Here is a 23,509-nt window from a genome sequence, read left to right as displayed (position 1 = left end):
GAAGACTACTAATGAATCCTTATGCTGCACAATAGATATTACATGTATAAAACAGATATGATGATGAACAGTGTGCTTAGCCTTAGTCAAAAATTAATCCGTGAACTGAACATGAGAGAGATGGAAATTATGGGTTGGAGCTTTGAGTTCTGTGGAAGGTTAGAGAGAAGGGTCCGAGGAAAGTGCTTTTGGTATTCTTTGACTCACAGGCTCTTAAAAATGGCCTTAATAGTGCAATAGCATTTGACAGTAAACACGGCACATGCCGCAAATGGCCTTCAATAGTCAATACAACCTAAAGTCCAGTGTAATGCCTTGTATCACCAGCAGAGCCCTCCAAAACGCAGGTATCAGATGATAGACTGCTATTAAAGGAAAACATTGCAAAATAACATGAAAAAACAAAAACATAAAGGTATAGCATCATCTTTTATTTATTTATTTTTTTAATAAAAGTAAAATAGTACAAAGTAGAGCAACTTTTTCCTCTATAGTCAATGTGACATCCATTTATTTTGTCAGAATTCTGAATTGTAATCATTGGAGAGAAATACATTTGGGAAACAGATGGTGTAGTTATGTCATCTACCAGCAGGCAACCACTCCATCTAGTTTTAAAAGATTCTGCCGGCTGCATTTTAAAAGTGAGCTTGGTTGATACACAAACACAACTAGTCTGTCAAATCATTAACAAACGTTTGCATGAGGTAACCTGTTCAATCCACATCTGTCTGCTGTGATATGTACAGTACTATTTGATCGTAAATTATAAAAAAAAATTGTAAATACGGCCATATAAATGCTGACTGTGTGACTCTAATGAGAGGAGCTATTTTCAAGTATCAAAGAGTTCACACTTTTTCTCTCTCTGTTTCTGGTTAGACAGTGTGCCTTAATTATAAATTAATTGTATCATTAGGAGTAAGTTGCTGCTGGCGGCCGCATTGAGTCTGTCAAGGTTAATTGCTGTAACATGTTTATTTTGTGTCAGCCTCTGCTGTGAGCTGTCACACACACGTGCACATACAGTCTTCAAACACACGGCTACATGGAGAAGAACCTCCTGGACTGCAGTTACACATACAATGGCCTCTTCATCTCTCTTTCTCTTTAATCTGCTCACTCATATTATTTCCGTGTACATATGGAGTGTTGGAACAATGGTTCTTACACAAAACTAAGACAGAATTAAAATAGTTGACATTGTCAGATTACAACAGGAGAAGACCACACAGTATGTCATGCATAAATGCATGAACGACGTGTATGTTTGAAGGGGCAGATAAGGAGATTTTATTTATATGGATTTTTAATAATTAACTTATCTCTTATCAAAATCAAAACATGTTGTTTCATTCAGTTTTATGTTTTACAAGATGTATTTAAATTAGCTTTCTTGCCTGTGTGTCTGTATGTGTACATAGTCGTAATGCACTTGTAATAATAAATTAATAAATGTTCAAATATTTAATATTTATTAAATAGTTTACATATTTAATTGCTGTAATTATTTTTGTAATTATTATTATCTGTAATAATAAATGTCTATATGTGTTTGAGAAGATCATCTTTTGCTATGCAGGGATGATTCATGCTCACTAACATCAACATCCCCCTAACTTTGGAATAAAACTAAAAATAATGTTTTATTTTGTGTGTGTGAAGCACAAATCACACACACAGACACGTTCTTTCTGAATCCAGCAATTAAGATCCGTTGTACACAGAATTCAGCTCATTTACCTGAATAGTACAAGAGATCAGTTAAGATCTCTCATACAATTTTTCTCACTTTTGACTGGTATGATGTATTGAGCGTTTTAGAGCTGACGTTAGAGAGTGAGCGAGAGAAAGAAGATGGAGCAAGTCATGGACAGATTTGATTTATGTCAGTTCTGATCTGCTCAGTAACTCATCTGCTGACATTTTTTTCTTCTCTCTCACTGTCTGTTTTTAGCAGTGCTGTTGAGAGAGGAGCTGCCCTCATTTATCAGACTGTCAATCCAGCCCTCTGTTCCACACCACTGCTCTGACACACTGACTAATGATGGCTTGCACTAAAGACACCTTGTTCTTAGCAACACACACACACACTTAAACTTTTTTTTTTGTCATTTACTGGCCCCATCTCTTTAAATTATCAAACATGTACATGATTATTAAAATCTTATTACATTTTTTCTGACCTCAAACTATTCAAAAATATTATTGGAGAAAGACATGTCCTTCTGTAGAACAAACCGACTTGCGATGGAGACTGTGAACACATAATGAATCTCTATTGCACAGTATATTCTGTTCACAACACAATTGAGGGAATATTGATTGTGGGTTTTTTTTCCTTCCCATGATGCTATTGCCCATTGATCGTGTTTTAATGCTGAAGAATTCAAGAATATTTTGGATGACACCCTCAGACTGTGTGAGATTTCCATCTAGTGGCCATTTTTTGGTGTAAAAGCTTGAGCATAAAAAATGGATGTACTTACACTGTTATAAAAAGGGAGGGAGGTTTTTAAAAATGACTATATTATGGAAATTACATTCTTTAAACTGCAAATTAATGTTCTGCCAATTAAATGATCTTTAGATGAATTATAAGTAGCTTGTGTCTAAATTATTACTCTATTGGGCCACAGTTTTACATTTCATTTAGATGACTGTTAAAAATGGCCCAGTTTACATGAATTCTATAGTTTATTCTATAGTTGAGTTCCTGTACACTGCAAATTTCATACTCAATGTACTCTAACATTTATTGTATGAATTTATAAGGGTAGTTGGTTATACTACAGCATGGTGTTAATGCACAAGTCTTTCTTTTCATCTGATGCTTTGTAGACAGATTTCACTTTCATTTGACACCATGTCAAATATTTTCCAAAGTAAAACATTAGCATCTTAGCATGATTTAGCATCACTAAGAAGGTACTGAATTGCTGGTGCATGCACTCTATAATTATTTCTAAAAATCTTATCTTAATAGTTAAATAAACTTCTGTATGTTCACTCTTGCTCTACATTGCAGAAGAATTAAAAGAAATAAAATTGGATGGAAGTCCATGACACACTGAGACACTGAGAAACACTTCTCCTACTTCCTAAGCCTCAACAGGTAAACGAGGTAAGTTCTATTATTTAATAAGTCTAAAAATTGCCATTTTGTGTGGTCTTAACTGAGAGCAAAGTGTCAACCAAAGCACTCCAGGCTTTTTTAACAGTGGATTATTATTATACAGTCGTGGCCAAAAGTTTTGAGAATTACATAAATATTGGAAATTGGAAAAGTTGCTGCTTAAGTTTTTATAATAGCAATTTGCATATACTCCAGAATGTTATGAAGGGTGATCAGGTGAATTGCATAGTCCTTCTTTGCCATGAAAATTAACTTAATCAAAAAAACAAAAAACCCTTTCCACTGCATTTCATTGCTGTCATTAAAGGACCTGCTGAGATCATTTCAGTAATCGTCTTGTTAACTCAGGTGAGAATGTTGACGAGCACAAGGCTGGAGATCATTATGTCAGGCTAATTGGGTTAGAATGGCAGACTTGACATGTTAAAAGGAGGGTGATGCTTGAAATCATTGTTCTTCCATTGTTAACCATGGTGACCTGCAAAGAAACGCGTGCAGCCATCATTGCGTTGCTAAAAATGGCTTGACAGGCAAGGATATTGTGGCTACTAAGATTGCACCTAAATCAACAATTTAAAGGATCATCAAGAACTTCAAGGAAAGAGGTTCAATTCTTGTAAAGAAGGCTTCAGGGCGCCCAAGAAAGTCCAGCAAGGGCCTGGATCGTCTCCTAAAGAGGATTCAGCTGCGGGATCGGAGTGCCACCAGTGCAGAGCTTGCTCAGGAATGGCAGCAGGCAGGTGTGAGCACATCTGCATGCACAGTGAGGCGAAGACTTTTGGAAGATGGCCTGGTGTCAAGAAGGGCAGCAAGGAAGCCACTTCTTTTCAAAAAAAACATCAGGGACAGATTGATCTTCTGCAGAAAGTATAGTGAATAGACTGCTGAGGACTGTGGCAAAGTCATATTCTCAGATGAAGCCCCTATCCGATTGTTTGGGGCATCTGGAAAAAGGCTTGTCCGGAGAAGAAAAGGTGAGCGCTACAATCAGTCCTGTGTCATGCCAACAGTAAAGCATCCTGACACCATTCATGTGTGGGGTTGCTTCTCATCCAAGGGAGTGGGCTCACTCACAATTCTGCCCAAAAACACAGCCATGAATAAAGAATGGTACCAAAACACCCTCCAACAGCAACTTCTTCCAACAATCCAACAACAGTTTGGTGAAGAACAATGCATTTTCCAGCATGATGTAGCACCGTGCCATAAGGCAAAAGTGATAACTAAGTGGCTCGGGGACCAGAATGTTGAAATTTTGGGTCCATGGCCTGGAAACTCCCCAGATCTTAATCCCATTGAGAACTTGTGGTCAATCCTCAAGAGGCGGGTGGACAAACAAAAACCCACTAATTCTGACAAACTCCAAGAAGTGATTATGAAAGAATGGGTTGCTATCAGTCAGGATTTGGCCCAGAAGTTGATTGAGAGCATGCCCAGTCGAATTGCAGAGGTCCTGAAAAAGAAGGGCCAACACTGCAAATACTGACTCTTTGCATAAATGTCATGTAATTGTTGATAAAAGCCTTTGAAACGTATGAAGTGCTTGAAATTATATTTTAGTACATCACAGAAACAACTGAAACAAAGATCTAAAAGCAGTTTAGCAGCAAACTTTTTGAAAACTAATATTTATGTAAATCTCAAAACTTTTGGCCACGACTGTAAATTAAACATGAAGTTGAATCTTATTTATAAGTTTAATAAAGGAGAATCATTTTAACAAGGAGAAATTTAATATTTTAAAATGTCAAAAAGGAATATAAATTAATGTCATTGGGATATCAAATTTTGTATAAACATTGGTCTTGTGACTGCAAATCCCCACCCCACTTAAACTCACCTCATTTCCCAGTTACCCAAAAGCATCATGATTGAACTTAATTGTGATACTTAATTGAACACTCAAGACAACTGAAAGTAGTTTAGAATGGTTATTATTAAGTGTTTTTACACATGGAATATATAACTGGAACAACATTAGATGGAAGCATTTAATCGGGGTGTTTCAAAATAACAGTAAACATCTCTAACTTTTTACAAATTAAAAAAAAAAAAAAGAAAAAATCCCAGTTAGGAAAAATTCATTAAATATCTGATGATAAATTTACATGACACAGAAGAAAAAAGGAGAGAGAGAGAGAGAGAGAGAGAGAGAGAGAAAAGAGAGGGAAAAAAACAGTTGCTCATTACTTTCAATTTGATCTACTTTATCATGACTCGATGTTGGGGCTCAGTAAGTAAAAAGAAAGAGAATGATGGTTAAAAAAACAAAACAAAAAAAAAAGAATCTGTAAAGATTCTTTCTGGTGTAAAGAATCTGGCCTTGTGAGCAATTTGAGAGCGTGTGGCTAAAACCCAGGAGTATCTCGTATTTCTTCACCATTCCATATTACAGTAACCGCTGACATTACAATCAGCATCTCAATACAGCAAGGTGGAAGCATGCAAGATCTTGCTTAATTTTTGTCATTGTCTTTGGCTTGTAAATTCAACTGACTCTTGAGAAAGTAGTATAGGAGGAGCACTGGAAAAATCGCGTCACAGGAACTATAATGAACACATTTTTATGGGTTTTACAAGAGACCGTAACAAGAACAGAGCTCAGAATAATCATGCATCGTTACATTACAGATGTTAAACAAACCCTGAATTTACAAGATTTAAAGAAATAATTCACAACCTCATTTTACACAGAATTACAAAAATCTTTACAAAGAGGCTGCAGCACTGCCATTAACGCTGATTAGCCACTGTGCTGTCACGCCCTCAAATGATCCGAGCAAACATGATTTTGTAAAAAACATGAAGTGAAAAAAAAAAATTCTGTTTTAAAAATTGAGCTAAAAAAACAACAAAAAAAAAAAAAGCAGCCAAAAATTCCATGTTACAAAATGAAGTCTAACATTTAAATTAAACAAAAAAGGAAGCATGTTTTCTGCACCTCTGTGTTAATACAACTTGTTAAAAGCTTTAGTAATGGTCCAAAACTTCAAGAAGTTCCTGAAACCTCAAGGCCACAGAATAATCTCCTCTATAAATGCAGAGTACCTTTATCACTAGACGTCATGAGATAAAATATTTTATATTCGATTAAGATATTCGATCACGCATCTCATATTTTTTTTACTTGTGTAAAAAAAAAAAAAAAAAAAAAAAAAAAAAAAAAAAGCATAGTCATACCGACAAAACAAAAATGAAAGATGTGAACAAATCCGTTTTAGAGACAAGAACTCTATACAAAGAGTGCAGTATATTATACCTCAAACTTTCTACACCATTCAAGGTATGAGCTAAATTGAGCCTGCAAATTCAACACATTGAAAAGACAATCCATCTGTTGCAAAACTAGACAATTAAAGTCCCCGAAATGCAGTAGGTTTTAAAAGAAAATCTGAAAACAAAAAAAAAAAACATCCTGGGGCCTAAAAACAGCAAAAAGAAAAGACAGGATTCCTTCCAAGTTAATGGTCTGCGTATAATGTACAGTGGGCTGAATGCAGCCCTTTCAACAACCCCTGAACTTGTGTAATGGTGAGTCTCATTGGGCAGATTCCACACTGAAGTGGGGTTTAATGATTGGACTGAGGGATTAGTCAGCCACATCTGAACTTATTTATATCCCTGCTGATTCCAGGCCTGCCCATAGACGCCGTAAGTGGGCATCTGCCAGCCGTTGGGCACATACTGACCCATCTGCTGACCATTGCCATATGACTGACCCCACTGTCCGTAAGGCTGGGCCGCATAGGTGGGTTTATTCTATTGTGGAAAAGGAGAAACAGTAAGATTTGAGTTTGCAATAGAGAAGAGGAAATGTTTCTGAGAGTTCAAGAACAAGGTGAAGGGGTACCTGGGGCATTTGCATCTGTTGCATGGATCTTATATCAGCCGTTTCTTTGCCCCAGTAGCACTTTACAATGTGGCCCTCAATGCAGGTCCCATTTACAGACACTATGGCATGGGCAGCACCCTCATGAGAGTCAAACCTAAAAAACAAATGTGCTTAATTTACAAGTATAAGCGAATGATTTAAAGTCATAGAGAAGCAGTATGACATACCTCACAAATGAGTAGCCTTTCTCCGGGAAAACCCTGATCTCCATTATCTGCCCGAATGGAGAGAAAGTCTGTCTCATCAGCTGATCTACAGGGAATCAGAAAAACACATTTAAAATATGAATCTTTCAAAATACATTTCATCTAGCTCTGCTTGAAAGCCTTTTAATTAAGCCTTTTAAAACGACTAGGTCTTAAAACGCCTACAATATTTAGACTAACCTGACAGGCCAGAAGCAATGCCACCACAATAGACGGTGCAGTTACTAGGACTCGACTGGTTAAGAACCTCCTCATAGGACAAGTGTTTGCTGCTGGCTGCTAAAGATCAAAAAGAGAGAACCTTTTAGAGTAGTATAACACAAATAAATGACATGAATAAAAAGAAACTACCCATAATAGGTGGTTTACATAATAATAAAAAAAACCTGACTACCTAAGACATGAAATGAGAGACCAAAGGAACGGTCAGATTATACGGTTTAAACTGACTTGCCTTCATTGTTTGATTTAGGAGCTGATGGCTTCCTTGTGGCCCAGTTTGTTCTGATCTGTCTGCCTCCCAGCCACTGACCATTCATTTGCTGAATAGCATTTTCTGCATCCTGTCAGTGGCAACAAAACCAAACAATAACAAAACATCAATAACAAAAGCCATAGACAGAAAAAAAAAAATTACATTCATGTTATCCTGCTCAAACAAAGTATAAGTTTGCCATCATGGCACTTAACACCAAACAACACGCAAACACTTACCCATTTATTAATAAATGAGATGAAACCATATCCTTTAGATTTGCCTGTGGCCAGATCCTTCACCACACGGGCGTCACTGCACCAAACACATGAACTCAGTAAGAATCCGAATTTTAAGACAATCCTGCTCAGATTTGGCTTGAATCACATTTGAATTACAGGTGCATCTCAAATTAGAATGTCGTTGCAAAGTACCTGTGTTGCTGAAACTCGTGTGTTAAATAAATTCAATGCACACAGACTGAAGTAGTTTAAGTCTTTGGTTCTTTTAATTGTGATGATTTTGGCTCACATTTAACAAAAAACCCATCAATTCACTATCTCAACAAATTAGAATACTTCATAAGACCCCAAAAAAAAAAAAAAAAAAACCTGAATTTTGGCCTTCTGGAAAGTATGTTCATTTACTGTACATGTACTCAATACTTGGTAGGGAATCCTTTTCCTTTAATTACTGCCTTAATTCAGCGTGGCATGAATGTGATCAGTTTGCGACACTGCTGAGGTGGTATTGAAGCCCGGTTTTCTTTGACAGTGGCCTTCAGCTCATTTGCATTTTTTGGTCTCGTTTCTCATCTTCCTCTTGACAATACTCCATAGATTCTCTCTCAGGTCTCGTGAAATTGCTGGCCAGTCAAGCACACAAACACCATGGTCATTTAACTAACTTTTGGTGTTTTTGGCAGTGTGAAAAGGTGTCAAATCCTGCTGGAAAATGAAATCAGCATCTTCAAAAAGCTGGTCAGCAGAAGGAAGCATGAAGTGCTCCAAAGTTTCTTGGTAAATAGGTGCAGTGACTTTGGTTTTCAAAAAACTCAATGGACCAACACCAGCAGATGACATTGCAACCCAAATCATCACACACTGTGGAAACTTAACACTGGGCCTCAAGTAACTTGGGCTATGAGCTTCTCCACCCTTCCTCTAGACTCTAAGACCTTGGTTTCCAAATGAAATACAAAACTTGCTCTCATCTGAAAAGAGGACTTTGGACCACTGGGCAACAGTCCAGTTCTTCTCCTTAGACCAGGTAAGACGACTCTGACGTTTGCTTTGACCCCAGCCTCATTCCATTCCTTGAATTCTTGAATCGATTTTACTTGACAATCCTAATAAGGATGCAGTTCTCTCAGCTGGTTGTGCATCTTTTTCTTCCACACTTTTTCCTTCCACTCAACTTTTCTGTTAACATGCTTGGACACAGCACTCTGTGAACAGCCAGCTTCTTTGGCAATGAATGTTTGGGCTTACCCTCCTTGTGAAGGGTATCAATAATTGTCTTCTGGACAACTGTCAGATCAGTAGTCTTCCCCATGATTGTGTAGCTTAGTGAACCAAACTGAGAGACCTTTTTGAAGGCTCAGGAAACCTTTGCAGGTGTTTTGAGTTGATTAGCATGTCACCATGTTCTAATTTGTTGAGTTGCCACGCCAAACTGAGGCAGTAATTAAAGCAAAAGGAACCCCTACAAAGTACGGAGCATATGTACAGTAAATGAACATACTTTCCAGAAGGCCAACAATTCACTACATTTTTTATTGGTCTTATGAAGTATTGTAATTTGTTGAGAGGGAATTGGTGGGTTTTTGTTAAATGTGAGCCAAATTCATAATTTAAAGAACCAAAGACTTAAACTGCTTCAGTCTGTGTGCATTGAATTTATTTAACAGACGAGTTACACAATTTGAGTTGAATTACTGAAATAAATGAACTTTTCCACTACATTCTAATTTATTGAGATGCACCTGTACACAATATTCTACTTACGATATTTTTCCAAACGGAGCAAAGGCTGCTCTGACATCATCTGTTGAGATTTCAGGGCTCAGGTCACCGACAAAGACGTGGAAATGATCTACAATAATGGTATGAGGAGAAATAGTTAGATATATTATAAACCATCAAGCAAAAGAGAAAAAATATTTTCATGCTTTACAGTTTGACCACACATGCATCCATTAGCAACATTCAAGAAGACACTTACTGCTTGTGTCTTTCTTCTGACTGCCCGGCATTGAGGCCCAGTTAACTTTCATATCCTGTGAGAGAAAGCAAAGCAGAGACAGTTTAAGACAAACACCAGCATAAAACATCATCTTCATCTTACTTAACTGCATAATATGGCGAGTCTCCAAACGCAGAATAAATAATCTGACAACAAAAAAACCCTGGTGATCACTCAGGTTCAAAGAAAAAGGGACTTAAACTCTGGAATTATTTTCTACATAGTAAAGAGTCTAAATAGCAGACTTACAAAGAAGTGACATTATCAACTTGTATTACTCCTCAAATGGTCCTTCATTACCTGTTGAGGATAAAATATTTGCACTGAATATATTTTTGCCAAGGCTTTGCTAAATTTGAAGGCCTGGTACTGGTGTAGACGATGATAAAACAAGGCTAGATGTTGACAAACATGGGGGCATTCATTTTGTACCCAAAAGATGATTCAAAAAGAAAAGCAACACATGCTTTGTGGAATTTGAAAAATGACAAATTAGGCACTTCAATAGATCAATAAAGGATTCTGTTGTACTGCAATGACTTTCTGGATAAATATTTTCTTATTTGATTATGCTTGAAACTACCAATACAATTGTAATATTTCCAGCTATATTTAAATATTACCATGTTAAAGCCATGTGCTAACACTGTTTTTACTTATGACTTGTTTACTTTGCATTGTCAGATTGCAGCTTATTTCTTCCAATATGTAAAAGCAGTAATATGCCAAAGATAAGACAATGTTTTATCAAAATAAAATTAAATCTTTAAACAGCATAAATAGACTAAATCCTTGGTCCACATACATTAACTTGAATGTTGCAAATGGTTAATGGAATAAAGGGATTTAAAAAAGATTTGATGTACAGGTTAAAAGCAACTTACCTGTAAACACTATAAATGCACAAACTAAAGATATTCATCGCATTAACATAGCTCTGACAAGACATATGGGGTGTAACTCAATTTCAAACCATATCCAATCTACTTTTGAGAGTGCGTCTGCGGTATTTTACCTTTCCTAAGATCTTCCTGCCGTTCATGGCAGCCAAAGCTGCAGCCGCATGTCTGTTCTCATAGAACTCCACAAAGCAGTACGGGTCATTTCCTGCCGTCTGAAAAACACAGAATGAACTGGGTCAGAGTCAAAAAATGATCTTGGTAATTTATAGGTGTCCAGGGTTCCCGCTTTATTTGATAAATGAATTTTTCCTTGCCCTTTCAAAGTCCTTTATGATTAGTGAACAAGTTTTTTTTTTGCGCAATCATTAAGATCATAGACCATTTTGTTAACTGAAATGACAATTTGATCAAACTGCACATTACAAATTTCAAGAAACTTTTACTCTACACAAGAGCAATAACTACACCTGAACAGGGATGGAAATATTAACTACAGACATTTCTATGCCATTTTGAGATTCTACTAACTTCCATGACTTTTCCAGGACTGAAAAAGACAGCTTAAAACAATATTTCCAGTTTTTCACATGATTTTTGGTCAACTCACATCAATTATCATTTTACAGTTCTTGCAGGGGCCGATCTGGGAGAACACTTGCAGGATGAGGGCCTCCGTAACGTCCCTGGAGAGGTTCCCGACATACCTAAACACACAGAAGAGCACAGCACACTGAGAAACACCGTCTATGCGTCGCGTTTTTCCTCCATCTCTCACGCCAGCCTCACATTCCGCGGGGTTTCTTTTCTGCCACGTTTTCAGCGCACGAGAGCGAACAGCTAACATGATCCAAAGCCTCTATATATGAGAGAATCCACACATAGTAAACAAGCTGTCTGATTCAAGATTTTACAACAGAGTTAAGTGTAATAAGAGGGATATGATAACATTTAAGTATGTTTTTTTTTAGTTAGCTCATTGGGTAACGGAAACTTAGCGCTACATACGGAACTTGTGTGCTGGCAAAAGCCTCTTCTGCACCGTAATTAGTCATAATGTGGACAGATTAGTTCATCCATTTGTACATAACCGGATAAATTAACATATGATTAAGGGAATCACTGTATTCTCCACCGCAACCTCTGCTAGGCTCGGTTTGGTGTTTGTGTAGCCGGTTTGTGCTGTAGGGACTTGAAAACATGGACGCCCATATAACAGTTCATTTATAACATAAAGAGTGGTTAACGGACTTAATGGACTCTCGAGCTGATTATCTAAAGTTTGGCGTGCTGCGCTCGCGACCTATGCACCGCTTAACTAAACGTGTTTAGAGTTTGGCTTCGTGAAGTGGCCGACTAAACTACAGCAGCACTTACAATGTCTTGGGCTGGTCCTCGTCCATCATCATCATCATGGTGGTGGTGAGAAAAAGGTTGACGCTTTGATTAAAAACTGCTCTGTTTTAACGTTCGAGTTGATAAAGCTTCAGTGATTTTAAGTTGTTAGTTAACGCGAATTTACTGGAATAACTTCCTCTGACGTTACTCGTGAAGTGTCATCACACGACGTTGCAAGCGCTCTTCTTTAGCTCCTGCTGTTCCTGAAGAACGAAACCGATTACTGCCACCTGTCGTCTTCTTTCTTCTTCTTCTTCTTCTTCTTGCATTTATAATGGCGGGTGGCAACTAACGTTTAAGATGCATATCCGCCCCCTACTGTGCTGGAGTGTGGACCAGAAACGCATACTTAAGGAGAGAGAAAAAAATAAAAAATTAATAAATCTCTTTATAACATTAAGGAAACCAATGAATACATTAATACAATAATCCACAAGGACTTAAATTATTTTCATTAAACCAGTTTCTTTTAAAAAAATACACAAAGCTTTATATATCTGATCTCCAACTTTAAATAGGTTTTCAAGATTTAATGTGTTCACTCCATATTTCTTTAATTCATCTCTTAATTTTATCCTTTGATTTTCATATTTTACACATTGGCTAATCACATGTTCCGCTGATTCTTCTTCCATTCCACACTCACACATACCTGATGGATGTTTTTTCAATAAATGCATTGTTTTATTCAACCCAGTATGCCCCAATCGCAACCTCGAAAAAATTATATGTTCTCTTGTATGTCTACCTATTGATTTAATTCCTCTCCACACATTTTTTAAATTTTGTATAAATGACGTCCGTTCTTCCCTTCATCCCATTGTTTCTGCCAGTCCTTCATAATATTATTTCTTATTTTTGCTTTACTTTCAGCTTTACTAAATGCTTAATTCTATCATGTTTCAGAGCTTGCTTAGCCAACGCGTCTGCAGCTTCATTCCCCTCAATCCCCCTGTGAGCTGGAATCCACATAATTCTGAGTTTTGTTTTTATATGCTGAAGTCTGAACATAATTTCATACATTTCATATACAATGTCAAGTCTGTTATTAGAAGATAAAGACTGTAGAGACATCAATGAAGATAAACTATCTGAACATATCACAACCTTGCCAATTTTATTTTGTTCTACCCACTGTAATGCCATTAAAATAGCTAACAACTCAACTGTAAACACTGTTAGATGATCAGAAGTTCTTTCTTTAATACTTATCTGCAACTCTGGAATAGTGAATGCAAAACCAGTAAGACCCCTCTTAGGATCCTTTGATCCATCTGTGAATACTGCTATAAAAGATTTATATACAGACCTTAGTCTGTCATCCACTATCTCTGCCCAGTTGGCCTTCCCTTTATGTCTTTTTATTTCCTCTTGAAAATGTAGATCAACAATTAGTGGTGGAAACAACCAAGGTGGTGTGATTGGATAAGGCACGGTAGGACTGAACTTTCTCTCCTGTAACTCCATTTCAATTGCTATTTTTCCAGATGCCCAAGTAAAACATTCTACCTTTCCCATTGTACTTTCCCAACATGGGTTTAGATACTTTACTGTTGGGTGCCTTCTTTCATTATGCCCTTTTAGGTTTGCCCAATAATTCATCATCAAGTTTTGAATCGTAAATTTAGAGGTAATTCAACCATCTCCACTTGAACTGCACAAGCTGGAGAGGTCCTTATAGCCCTACACCAGATTCTCAGTGCTTGATTTTGAATAACTTCTAGTTTCTTTATTGATGTTTTCGACGCTGATCTAAACACTACACTTCCATATTCTATCACTGGTCTCATTAAAGCAACATATAAATCTCTCAATGCCCTTCTGCTAGCGCTGCATTCTGACCCAGTTAAGCACCTCATTATATTTAAAATCTTCTTACATTTATCCTCTACTTTTCTTACATGTTCTGTCCAGTTTAATTTGGAGTCAAATATTACCCCTAAAAACCTAAAGCTATTTACCTGCTCAATTTGTTTTCCATACATCAAAATCCTAGCGTCCTAAACCCTCTTCCGAGTAAAAACCATCATCTTTGTCTTCTCTACTGAAAATTTAAAACCCCATGAATAAGACCATTCTTCAATCACTCTTACAGTTTCCTGCATTTTCTCTTGAATTAGTGTTAAACTCTTGCCATTCTTCCAAAGGACCGCATGTCGTCTTCTTTTTTGTGTGTATCTGTTTTTATACAGTCTATGATCTGCCCCCATCCCCATCCCCCCAATAGGTCATACGCTGACCCTGATGACAGCACGACCGACTCATTTCGGTAAATCGGTTCTTTCGTTCAGTGATTATTTTACATTATGTCTTTTCACACGCCTGCTCCCCGAAATAATGTTAACTGCTCTTAACATTTTAATAAAGCCAAATATAGATTGATTAAGCTTTATTTATAAGGGCATTAATTATTATTTCATATGTTCCAGTTTATTTTATTTAAGCCATGACTCTTCTTACAAAACCATTTAGAAAATCTGTTAAATCTTCATATTTTATTTGGCATCTAAAAATGATACTGATAGCCTACTAACATATAGTTCTTGGTGTTCAGTCCGATTTGGAAATGAATTGTTCTTTCATTATAGCCATTCTGTGTGAAACAGACGAGGGTTACGGCTGTCTGTAACCGGTAATGGTTACATAAGAGAAAAATGCTTTATAGAATATAAAACAAGAGGAGGCTAGACATCACCAGAGTGAATCTGGGTAACATGGAAGTGTTCTGCACTTGGTTTTCAGTAACTATGCCTTAATATGATTCTGTGTATCTCTCTGTATGTTCAAATAAAACCACATTGCTTTTATTATGTCTAACCTTGAGGAGGCTAGACATGATCATAGGTAATTGGGTACCATTCTGTATAAAATAGAGTAGGATAACATATTTTGGTAACCTTTTAGGCATGAATTACTGTATCTGTGTCTCTGAAGCTGTTTACACCCAGTGGCCAGTTGCATAAACTTGAAACTGGCCTTATAGCCACTACGTTAAGACAAACTAGTCTGACCCTCCCAACAGTTAGCAAATTGAGCCTCTTACTTTTCGGATTCAAGTTAGACAAATGTTTTTTTTTTTTATAATAAAATATAACATTTCGGTAACCTGTTAGACAGCTTTTCGGATTTGGTGACACTGTATGTATCTTTGTCTGTTCACATCAAAGCAAATTGCTTTCTAGAATATAAAATAAAAAATAGGTTAAACATCAAGACCGATCGGCGTATGATATCAAAGTATCGCGAGAGCGATTCAAAAGCATAAAGAGCCGTCTGCTCGCCAGTCACTCTCGCGGTACTTTGATGTCATACGCCGATCTGTCGGCGCAGCACCCATGCATCTCGAAGGCCCTTTTCCAAGTCTCACCCTAAACCCTTGCGGTTTTCCTCTGAGAAACTTACAAACTTTCTGATGTAGCCTAATGTCGCTTTGACTGTTGAGTAGAAGTCTGCTGTGGAACTCGCTCTAGTGCCTATGCATTTAGCAAGAAAAACTTGTAACAGCCGTACCCACTTTCTTTAACAACTGTTAACCATGACATAAACATTCATACAAAGTACATGCCTGTTGCTTTCACTGTTTACTGCTACATATCAGAAGCGAGATTATTTGATCTTGGCTACTAATGATGCGGTGTTGCATGTTATTTCACTAAGCCATTCAACAAATAAATTATTTCAATTCCTTCACATCTGAAGCAAATTTCAGTAAAAACGGATTCATGTAGGTCCAATCAAACGTAACGTAGACACCGGTTGAGAGGCGTGTTCATCCAACAGATCCCCTGATGCTGCTCTGCGGTGAAGATGGCGGAGAGAGGAGATGGCCATCTGAATCCTATAAACGGAAAACACATTTGATTGTATGCTGTCTTTCTTAGAGCATTTGTGTAGTTAGGTGAGTAAAAGAAAATAATTTTCAGAAAGCACGCTGATATAGACTCCTGTCGACATTTAGCTGATTCACGCGTGGTTCGGTTGAGAAGGTTTGTTTGCCGCACACGGCTTCTTATTTCGGCTAACACGGGCGAACTGATCGAGGCATAGATCAATTTTTGCTAAACAAACAAACGGCGCGTACATAATATAATTAAAAACCAGTAATGAGGCGCAAAATTCAATTTTTCTTAATATCTGCGTGATGAGATGTAACCATATTGACTTATGTTTCTCATAGCCGACCAATTAGCAAAGGCCTTCAGAGCTTATGGTTCATAATAGAATCCTACAAATACAGTGTTTATTTGCTGACCTGTTTATTTAGCAACAGCAACTCATTTTTAATTTCGACATGCAAATAAACAGATCATCAGTTGTGTTAATACTGTTTTCTGTGGCATACATTTGTGAGTTAATAAAAGCTGAATCTGAGAAGTTTTACCATTTAGATCCAGTTCAGTAGTGCTCTTTGAATGATTTTCCTTTTTCTCTCTCTTTCAGTGCTGATCTGGCCTCCCAGGATGGACAGTGCTTAGATGTGGGCAACGTTTAAGCTGAATGCATTGTGATTTCCAATAATTGAGACAGTGATTTCTAAAAAGCTGTCTTCATTAATGAAAAGAACAATGTAGTCAGCTTAGCATATTCAACCGTGTACATGAATATTGTTGAATAGGAGTCTTAAACTGTGTAATATTCATGCATGTATTAGGGTTGCAATTTTTTAGCTAAATTAGGTAGACCCCTTCCCACTTGCATTCGCGCATAGTTTTTAATATAGCTCTTTTTAAGAAATTAAACATGGATGTCAATGAGATTTTACCTCCCCTCCCATTGGAGCCACCAGACGCAGTATTGGCGGGGAATGATTACATTAAAGCACCTCCACCACCTCCCCTGCAAACGTCCAGTGACGCAGAGGAAATGGACGTTAGCTCTGGTGGTGATGGACACCAACACACCCCAGCAGTGGACAGGGACAAACAGCTCCTCCTCAACAAGCGCACATTGTCCATTACTAGTCACCTGTCAGGTAGTCCTGACCCCATGGCCACATGCCCTAGAACCGCTCGCCATGCTCCCCCAGTTACAAAATTCTTACCTGATCTCAAACTCCTCAAAGACGTAAAGATCAGCGTCAGTTTCTCAGAGAGCAGTAAGAGCAAAGACAGAAAGGTCTTGTACACTGGTTTGGGGCAGGATAGAGATGAAGATCAGAGCCTGGAGGGCCTGAATGGTGAATTGCATGATTCTTTAGAGCAGAGGAGTGTGCCGGGATGCTCGATCATGAGCACTGGTTCCTTAAGGTTAGCTAGAAATGGCGAAGAGCTGGAAACCGAGCAGGAGAACAAGGTTGAGTTTGCCGTGTTGGATGACCTAGAAGATTTCAGCGAGAACTTTCTGGAAGCTGAAGAAGGACAACTGAGTGGCTTCAGGTCTCAGATGATAGTTCAGCAGGAGCAAGCGCACGAGGAGGATCTGAATTACTCCTACGAGGTAAAATGCATGGTCTTGTTATGCCGCCTTTGATTTTAGTCATTTTCTTTGTTTGAATTGGAATATTAAGTTGTAATGTAGGCTAATTAAAGCCACCTAAACCTATAAATGACATGATACAAAACATCTCCTGAAATGTGCATCTACCACAAATAGAGTTTGTGTCCTTTATTCATCGGGAAGGATCCTGGAGTGTAACAAGGTGGTCCATTCGAAGAAGATTTGAATTACAGCTCACAAAATGGGCTTGATTCAAATCTTGACATACATTTAGTTGATGAAGTGTCAGTGGCAGCCAGTTACTAACCCATCTACTCTTCCAGGAGGACTTTGACAATGATGTAGATGCCCTGCTGGAGGAAGGCATGCCTATGCCCAAGAAGAGGCGTCTGGCTGAAGACAAGTACACTGGAGACAGTGATCACCATTCAGATGGGGAGGCCGGAGTTCAGCCCATGATGACCAAAATTAAGACAGTTCTTAAGAGTGAGAATCAGAAACTCTTGGTTTACTCATAGAAAGTTTAATTTGAAGTTATAATGACTGTTGCTACACTGTTAAAATTTAAAGATTAAGATGTCAAGACATTACATAACTACACAAAGACGATGGGTGTTTTCATATCAGTTATAGTTTTCTTTACAGGTCTGTCAAAAATGTTGTACTCTTCATGGCTTGGTCAAGAATACTGTAAATATGAATATTAAAAAAAGTGAGATTAAAATTAAAGTTATTTTAATATGCCGATTTGGTGCTCAGAAAAAATTTGTCAGTGTTGAACAGTTTTGTGCTGCTTAATATTTCTGTGGAAACTGATAATTTTTTTCCCTCCCAGGGTGCTTTATTGCATAGAAAGTTAAAAGGTCCAGTACTGATTTAAAATAGAACTCTTGGAACAATGTGAAAGTCTTACCTGTCATTTGATTAATTTAATGCCTCCTTGGATACATGATCATTTGAACAGTGTATATTCTGTATTAGACCAAGTAATTTGTGGGGTTTGTTATTTTGCTTTATTTTGGTCATGAAAATTTATTTGTTTCAGGTTTTCTGATTTATATATAATTTTTTTCATTTTAGTTTTGCTAACAGTAATACTAATTCAAACCATTAAAAAAAATCTTATTTATTTTTTTTAATTATTATTATTTGTTTTATATAGGTCGTGGGCGTCCACCAACTGAGCCATTACCCGATGGGTGGATCATGACATTTCATAACTCTGGCATTCCAGTCTACCTCCACCGGGAAACCAGAGTTGTAACCTGGTCTAGACCTTACTTCCTTGGAACAGGAAGCATTAGGGTAATTGGTTTGACTCCTCTAAGATATGAGACTTATTATATTTGTCATATTGTATCATTTCTGCTTAAAAGTTGAATGCTTTGCCTTCTCATTTACCTCATCCCTGTGTTCTACTCATTTTCCCCCTAGAAACATGACCCACCAACCAGTAGCATTCCCTGCTTACACTATAAGAAAATGAAGGATCAAGAGGAAAGGGAACAGAATGGAGAGGTGACTCCAACTGCAGAGGTGTCTCCTGTGAAATCTGGGGATGAAGGCATAACATTGGAGAGAGCTGATGAGCCTGACTCTACTGCCACAGAAGAGCCGGCAGGCAGAACAACATCAGAAGATCCAGAGCTTGACCTCATGGAGCCAGGAGGATCTTCAGAGGGGAAGGACAGCCAAGCCAATGACACTGCACAGGGAGCGCTGGGCCAGGTCAAAGCCAAGGTGGAGGTCTGCAAAGATGAGTCCGTTGGTAAGAGGCTGAGGTTTCACTCTCTTGTGCATAACTGTTTAAAGTCCTCATGGTTTTTAAACCCTGTCTTCTTGTGACTTGTATCCCAGACATTGAGGAGTTTAGAAGCTACTTGGAGAAGTGTTTTGACTTTGAGCAAGTGACGGTGAAGAAGTTCCGCACATGGGCTGAGCGTAGACAGTTCAACAGGGACATGAAGAGGAAGCAGGCCGAGTCTGAGAGGCCCATTCTACCAGCCAATCAGAAGCTCATCACACTCTCTGTACAAGATGCCCCAACAAAGAAGGGTACTTGTCTGTGTCATTACACTAATGAATTTAGTACACAACAACATGTGTTTTAACAAGACTGACCGTATTTATATTTCAGAGTTCGTCATCAACCCCAACGGGAAGTCAGAAGTGTGCATTTTACATGAGTATATGCAAAGAGTACTCAAAGTGCGTCCAGTTTACAACTTTTTTGAATGTGGTAAGTAGCATAATATGTATGACTAAAATTACAATTGAGAACCAGTTTGAAGCTCTGAAAAAATAGCCAATAATAAGCAAGTGTTGAATTATTTTGTGCCAAGTTTGCATATGTGCAGTAGCATTTACAATTATGCTAATGAGCTCGCTTGGTGGAAAACTGGGTTGGGATTTTTATCGATGTGCTTAAAATGTGTTATAATGCTGTTGTGAAAGCAGTAAACCACTTAAGACCATGCTGAATAGTTTTGTTAAAGACATTTTGGGCTTGATGTAACTAACAGCTCTCTCGAACCATTATAACACTTGCATTAATATATTACCTGTGGTGGCACAATGATTTTAATTTGTGTGTTTGGTTGTTTTTATTTTTTATAAATGTATAGAGGTCTTAATTTTTTTGTTTTTTTTTTGCCTAGAAAACCCAAGTGAACCCTTCGGAGCCTCAGTCATTATAGACGGTGTTACATATGGCACAGGAACAGCAAGTAGCAAAAAACTTGCCAAGAATAAAGCTGGTACCTTTTCCCCCTTATATCATCATCTGTAACATTAGCAATGAGTAAATTACTGCAAATATTTATTTTACTGAAGAATACAAGTATTTATATTGTCATTCTCTTTGTGACAGCTCGAGCAACACTGGAGATCCTCATTCCAGACTTCGTGAAGCAGACGTCTGAGGAGAAGCCCGTAGAGGGAGATGAATTGGAGGTACTGTTCTTCTGAGTAAAATGACCGATTTGATCTTTAGTCAGAGTTTCATTCTTTGTGGTATTTATGGATGTTTATTTTCCCACAGTATTTTAATCATATCAGTATTGAAGATTCAAGGGTGTATGAGCTGACCAACAAAGCAGGTTTACTCTCACCATATCAGATCCTTCATGAGTGCCTTAAGAGGTATGTTAAGGTATAGGTGGTGGCATTTGATTACACACACAGACAATTCAATATTACAGGAAACGCATCCGTCATCATGATGTCGTCATGCCTGATTGAAAAGCAGCTGAAGATCTGTTGTTGTCTGTTCCATAGAAACCATGGCATGGGTGACACCAGCATCAAGTTTGAAGTTATTCCGGGAAAGAACCAAAAGAGTGAATACGTCATGACATGCGGGAAGCACACTGTACGCGGCTGGTGTGAGTATCTGTGCTTGAAGTTTTATTTAGAGCACTAGAATCACACACAACAAACCTAATACTGTTGCTCTTGATGACTGCAGGTAAAAATAAGAGGGTTGGAAAGCAGCTGGCTTCACAGAAAATTCTCCAGATGCTTCATCCTCACGTCAAGAACTGGGGCTCACTGCTGCGTATGTACGGCAGAGAAAGCAACAAGATGGTTAAGAAGGTCAGCACTGTTATGTCAAAACCCACTCTGCATTTTAATATATTAAATATGAGGGGAATATTTTCTGTGGTTGAGAAAATCTGTAATGTTGTATTCTTGTCGTTTTCAGGAGAACTCTGATAAGAGCGTAATTGAGCTTCAGCAGTATGCCAAAAAGAACAAGCCAAATCTTCACATCCTCAACAAACTACGAGAAGAGATGATGAAGCTGGCTGGAGAAAGGGTACAGCTACAAATTTATGACCCCTTCCAGCCAAATCTTGCACTATAGATAAACCGTTTCTTAAGATTTAAAGCCATCCCATTTGGATGAGCTGATCCCTTCCAGTCATTTAAAATAAATTTAGTAAATTGACAGCTTTCTAGTGCATACTCATTTGTGTTTCTATGTTTGTTCTAGGAGGAGGCAAGAAAGAAGCCGAAGATGACTATAATGGAGTCGGCACAACCTGGCAGTGAACCACTGTGTACTGTTGACGTCTAACAAACCCTTGTTCAGCATGTTGTGATGGCACATAGCACTGACCCATGGTAATAGTTCTATAACAAAAGGTCATCCTACCATTACTGACTTATGCATTACTTTGGAGTGCAAAATGGCAATACTAGTTACATTTGTATTATCAGATTTATGAGCTCTATTCGCAGTCCAGTAATTGCCCATAATGTATGGGTTCGGTAATAGTCATATACATGCACTAAGGGAAGGTAGAATAAGCATTAAATACCTCCAGATGCACTTCTGCTCCTGAAAGTGCACAAATATTGACTGCTGTTCGCAAATAATATGCCTACATTAAGGTAACTCATTCAAATGAAGTATGTTAAATATTACAGAAGCTTTTAAGTTTGTGGCTTTTAGATGTTAATAAAATGTTGCTTTTTCCCTTGTTAAACTGCACATTCATTTCATATTTACTGTTGAACTACAGATTGCACATGACCGACTGTATCTCAGTACTCATAACTGATGCGTTGGGACAGATACCCCTGTTATTTTACAAGGATTTGTTCCTTTGTCAGCTCCTGTGGCATGAAGAGTTGTTCATTCACGGGCACGTGAACTTTTTTTTTTTATCTGGGAAATTGGGTTCATAGTGGCTTAAAGTGTGTGGGTTTTCTTCAGAGACCATGTCTAGTTCTTATTGGCATGTAAAGCATTTAAATTTTGCATTTCTGAAGCATTTCATGTGTACACTTCCCTTCCAACTGCTGTTAAGAAATGCACTAATGTTGGAACTATTTGCTTGTGTGAAATGAACAACCTTTTGAGTTTTTGTTTTAAATAAGGAGTGATGCATACCAATGGTTATCTTTACCAGTTGCTCTACTTATTCAGAAAGCACTGCAGAGAAAACGCAAGCACAAGTGTTTGAGGTACTGTAGTTAGTTGAGGAACAAGACATCAGGGAGACAGGATGCTAGTGTGCGCTACTTTAGTTATCATCTTTGATGTTGTTACATTTACATGCTCTGATATAATCTAGCTCTTGCATTAGAGACTGGTTGGCAGTCTTCAGTAGAAAAAATGGTATATGTTGCCTTAGTTTCTTCTCCTTTTATTGATGGTACCTTGTTTCTAAAGGGAAACGCCTCACTTGGGTCTGCATTTGTAATGCTGTGTTATGTATTTGCTGTGGAGTCATGCTGGCTTTCTTGCATTGATATTTTAGGGGGGGGGGGGGTCAATTCTATGCATGTGCTTTTGTTGTTTGTCTTAAATTCTTCGGTATGGTTTTGTGATCATCTGTGGTGGTGGGTGATTGTGTGCTCATTTTATTCAGCTCTTATGTTGGTGTATTAAATAGTTTGAACCATATTCAATATTTCACGAGGCAGTCTACCTTAAAACAAAGGCGGTAACTCCGAACCTCGAAGAAAATCAGATCATGTCATTATATTGAATAGCTCGAAGAACAGTGTTAACCAAAGCTTTAAGTCTTATGCATTTTTATAGAATATTGCTGTATAGCTATTCATTAAATATATAAACCTGTATACATCTAACAAAATATTAAATAAAAAATGCAATAACTGCTGGGTAAAAATATGGTCCCTTTTTAAAGAAAACCACCACTTCCCCTGAAACTGTCAGAGGAGAAAAAAAATATTCTAGCCTTAAGATATGACAGGAAGGGTCGGGGGTCAGGTTTTCTTGGGACAGCGACTAAAAACTGCAGTGCACTGTCATTGAATCTAGTGTTTTAGTTTGTATGCTTCTGAATGTTA

The 23,509-nt window shown here is 37.8% G+C and overlaps 2 protein-coding genes and 1 long non-coding RNA gene across 3 annotated transcripts in view; 1 reads left to right on the top strand and 2 right to left on the bottom strand.

Annotated features, from left to right (window-relative positions):
• Positions 1-23,509, bottom strand: part of LOC132139800 (uncharacterized) — a 124,972-nt gene that overhangs the window by 94,946 nt on the left and 6,517 nt on the right. The window lies entirely within an intron of this gene.
• LOC132139792 (cytotoxic granule associated RNA binding protein TIA1-like) lies at positions 5,687-12,487 on the bottom strand. The gene is made up of 11 exons (XM_059548408.1): positions 12,230-12,487; positions 11,463-11,559; positions 10,969-11,067; positions 9,933-9,987; positions 9,716-9,803; positions 7,949-8,024; positions 7,685-7,797; positions 7,415-7,506; positions 7,196-7,280; positions 6,987-7,122; positions 5,687-6,895 (listed from the first exon to the last, which is right to left on the bottom strand). The coding sequence occupies exons 1-11, from the start codon at positions 12,265-12,267 to the stop codon at positions 6,746-6,748; spliced, it is 1,029 nt and encodes a 342-aa protein (XP_059404391.1). The 5' UTR covers positions 12,268-12,487; the 3' UTR covers positions 5,687-6,745.
• Positions 15,988-22,957, top strand: LOC132139797 (microprocessor complex subunit DGCR8-like). The gene is made up of 14 exons (XM_059548413.1): positions 15,988-16,148; positions 16,691-17,686; positions 18,010-18,172; positions 18,849-18,991; positions 19,121-19,454; positions 19,544-19,741; positions 19,824-19,925; positions 20,344-20,442; positions 20,556-20,638; positions 20,727-20,827; positions 20,963-21,069; positions 21,153-21,280; positions 21,390-21,503; positions 21,681-22,957. The coding sequence occupies exons 2-14, from the start codon at positions 16,991-16,993 to the stop codon at positions 21,762-21,764; spliced, it is 2,352 nt and encodes a 783-aa protein (XP_059404396.1). The 5' UTR covers positions 15,988-16,148; positions 16,691-16,990; the 3' UTR covers positions 21,765-22,957.

Source organism: Carassius carassius, chromosome 4, assembly GCF_963082965.1.
Source record: "Carassius carassius chromosome 4, fCarCar2.1, whole genome shotgun sequence".
Taxonomy (NCBI): domain Eukaryota; kingdom Metazoa; phylum Chordata; class Actinopteri; order Cypriniformes; family Cyprinidae; genus Carassius; species Carassius carassius.
This window is presented reverse-complemented; position numbering and strand designations above follow the sequence as displayed.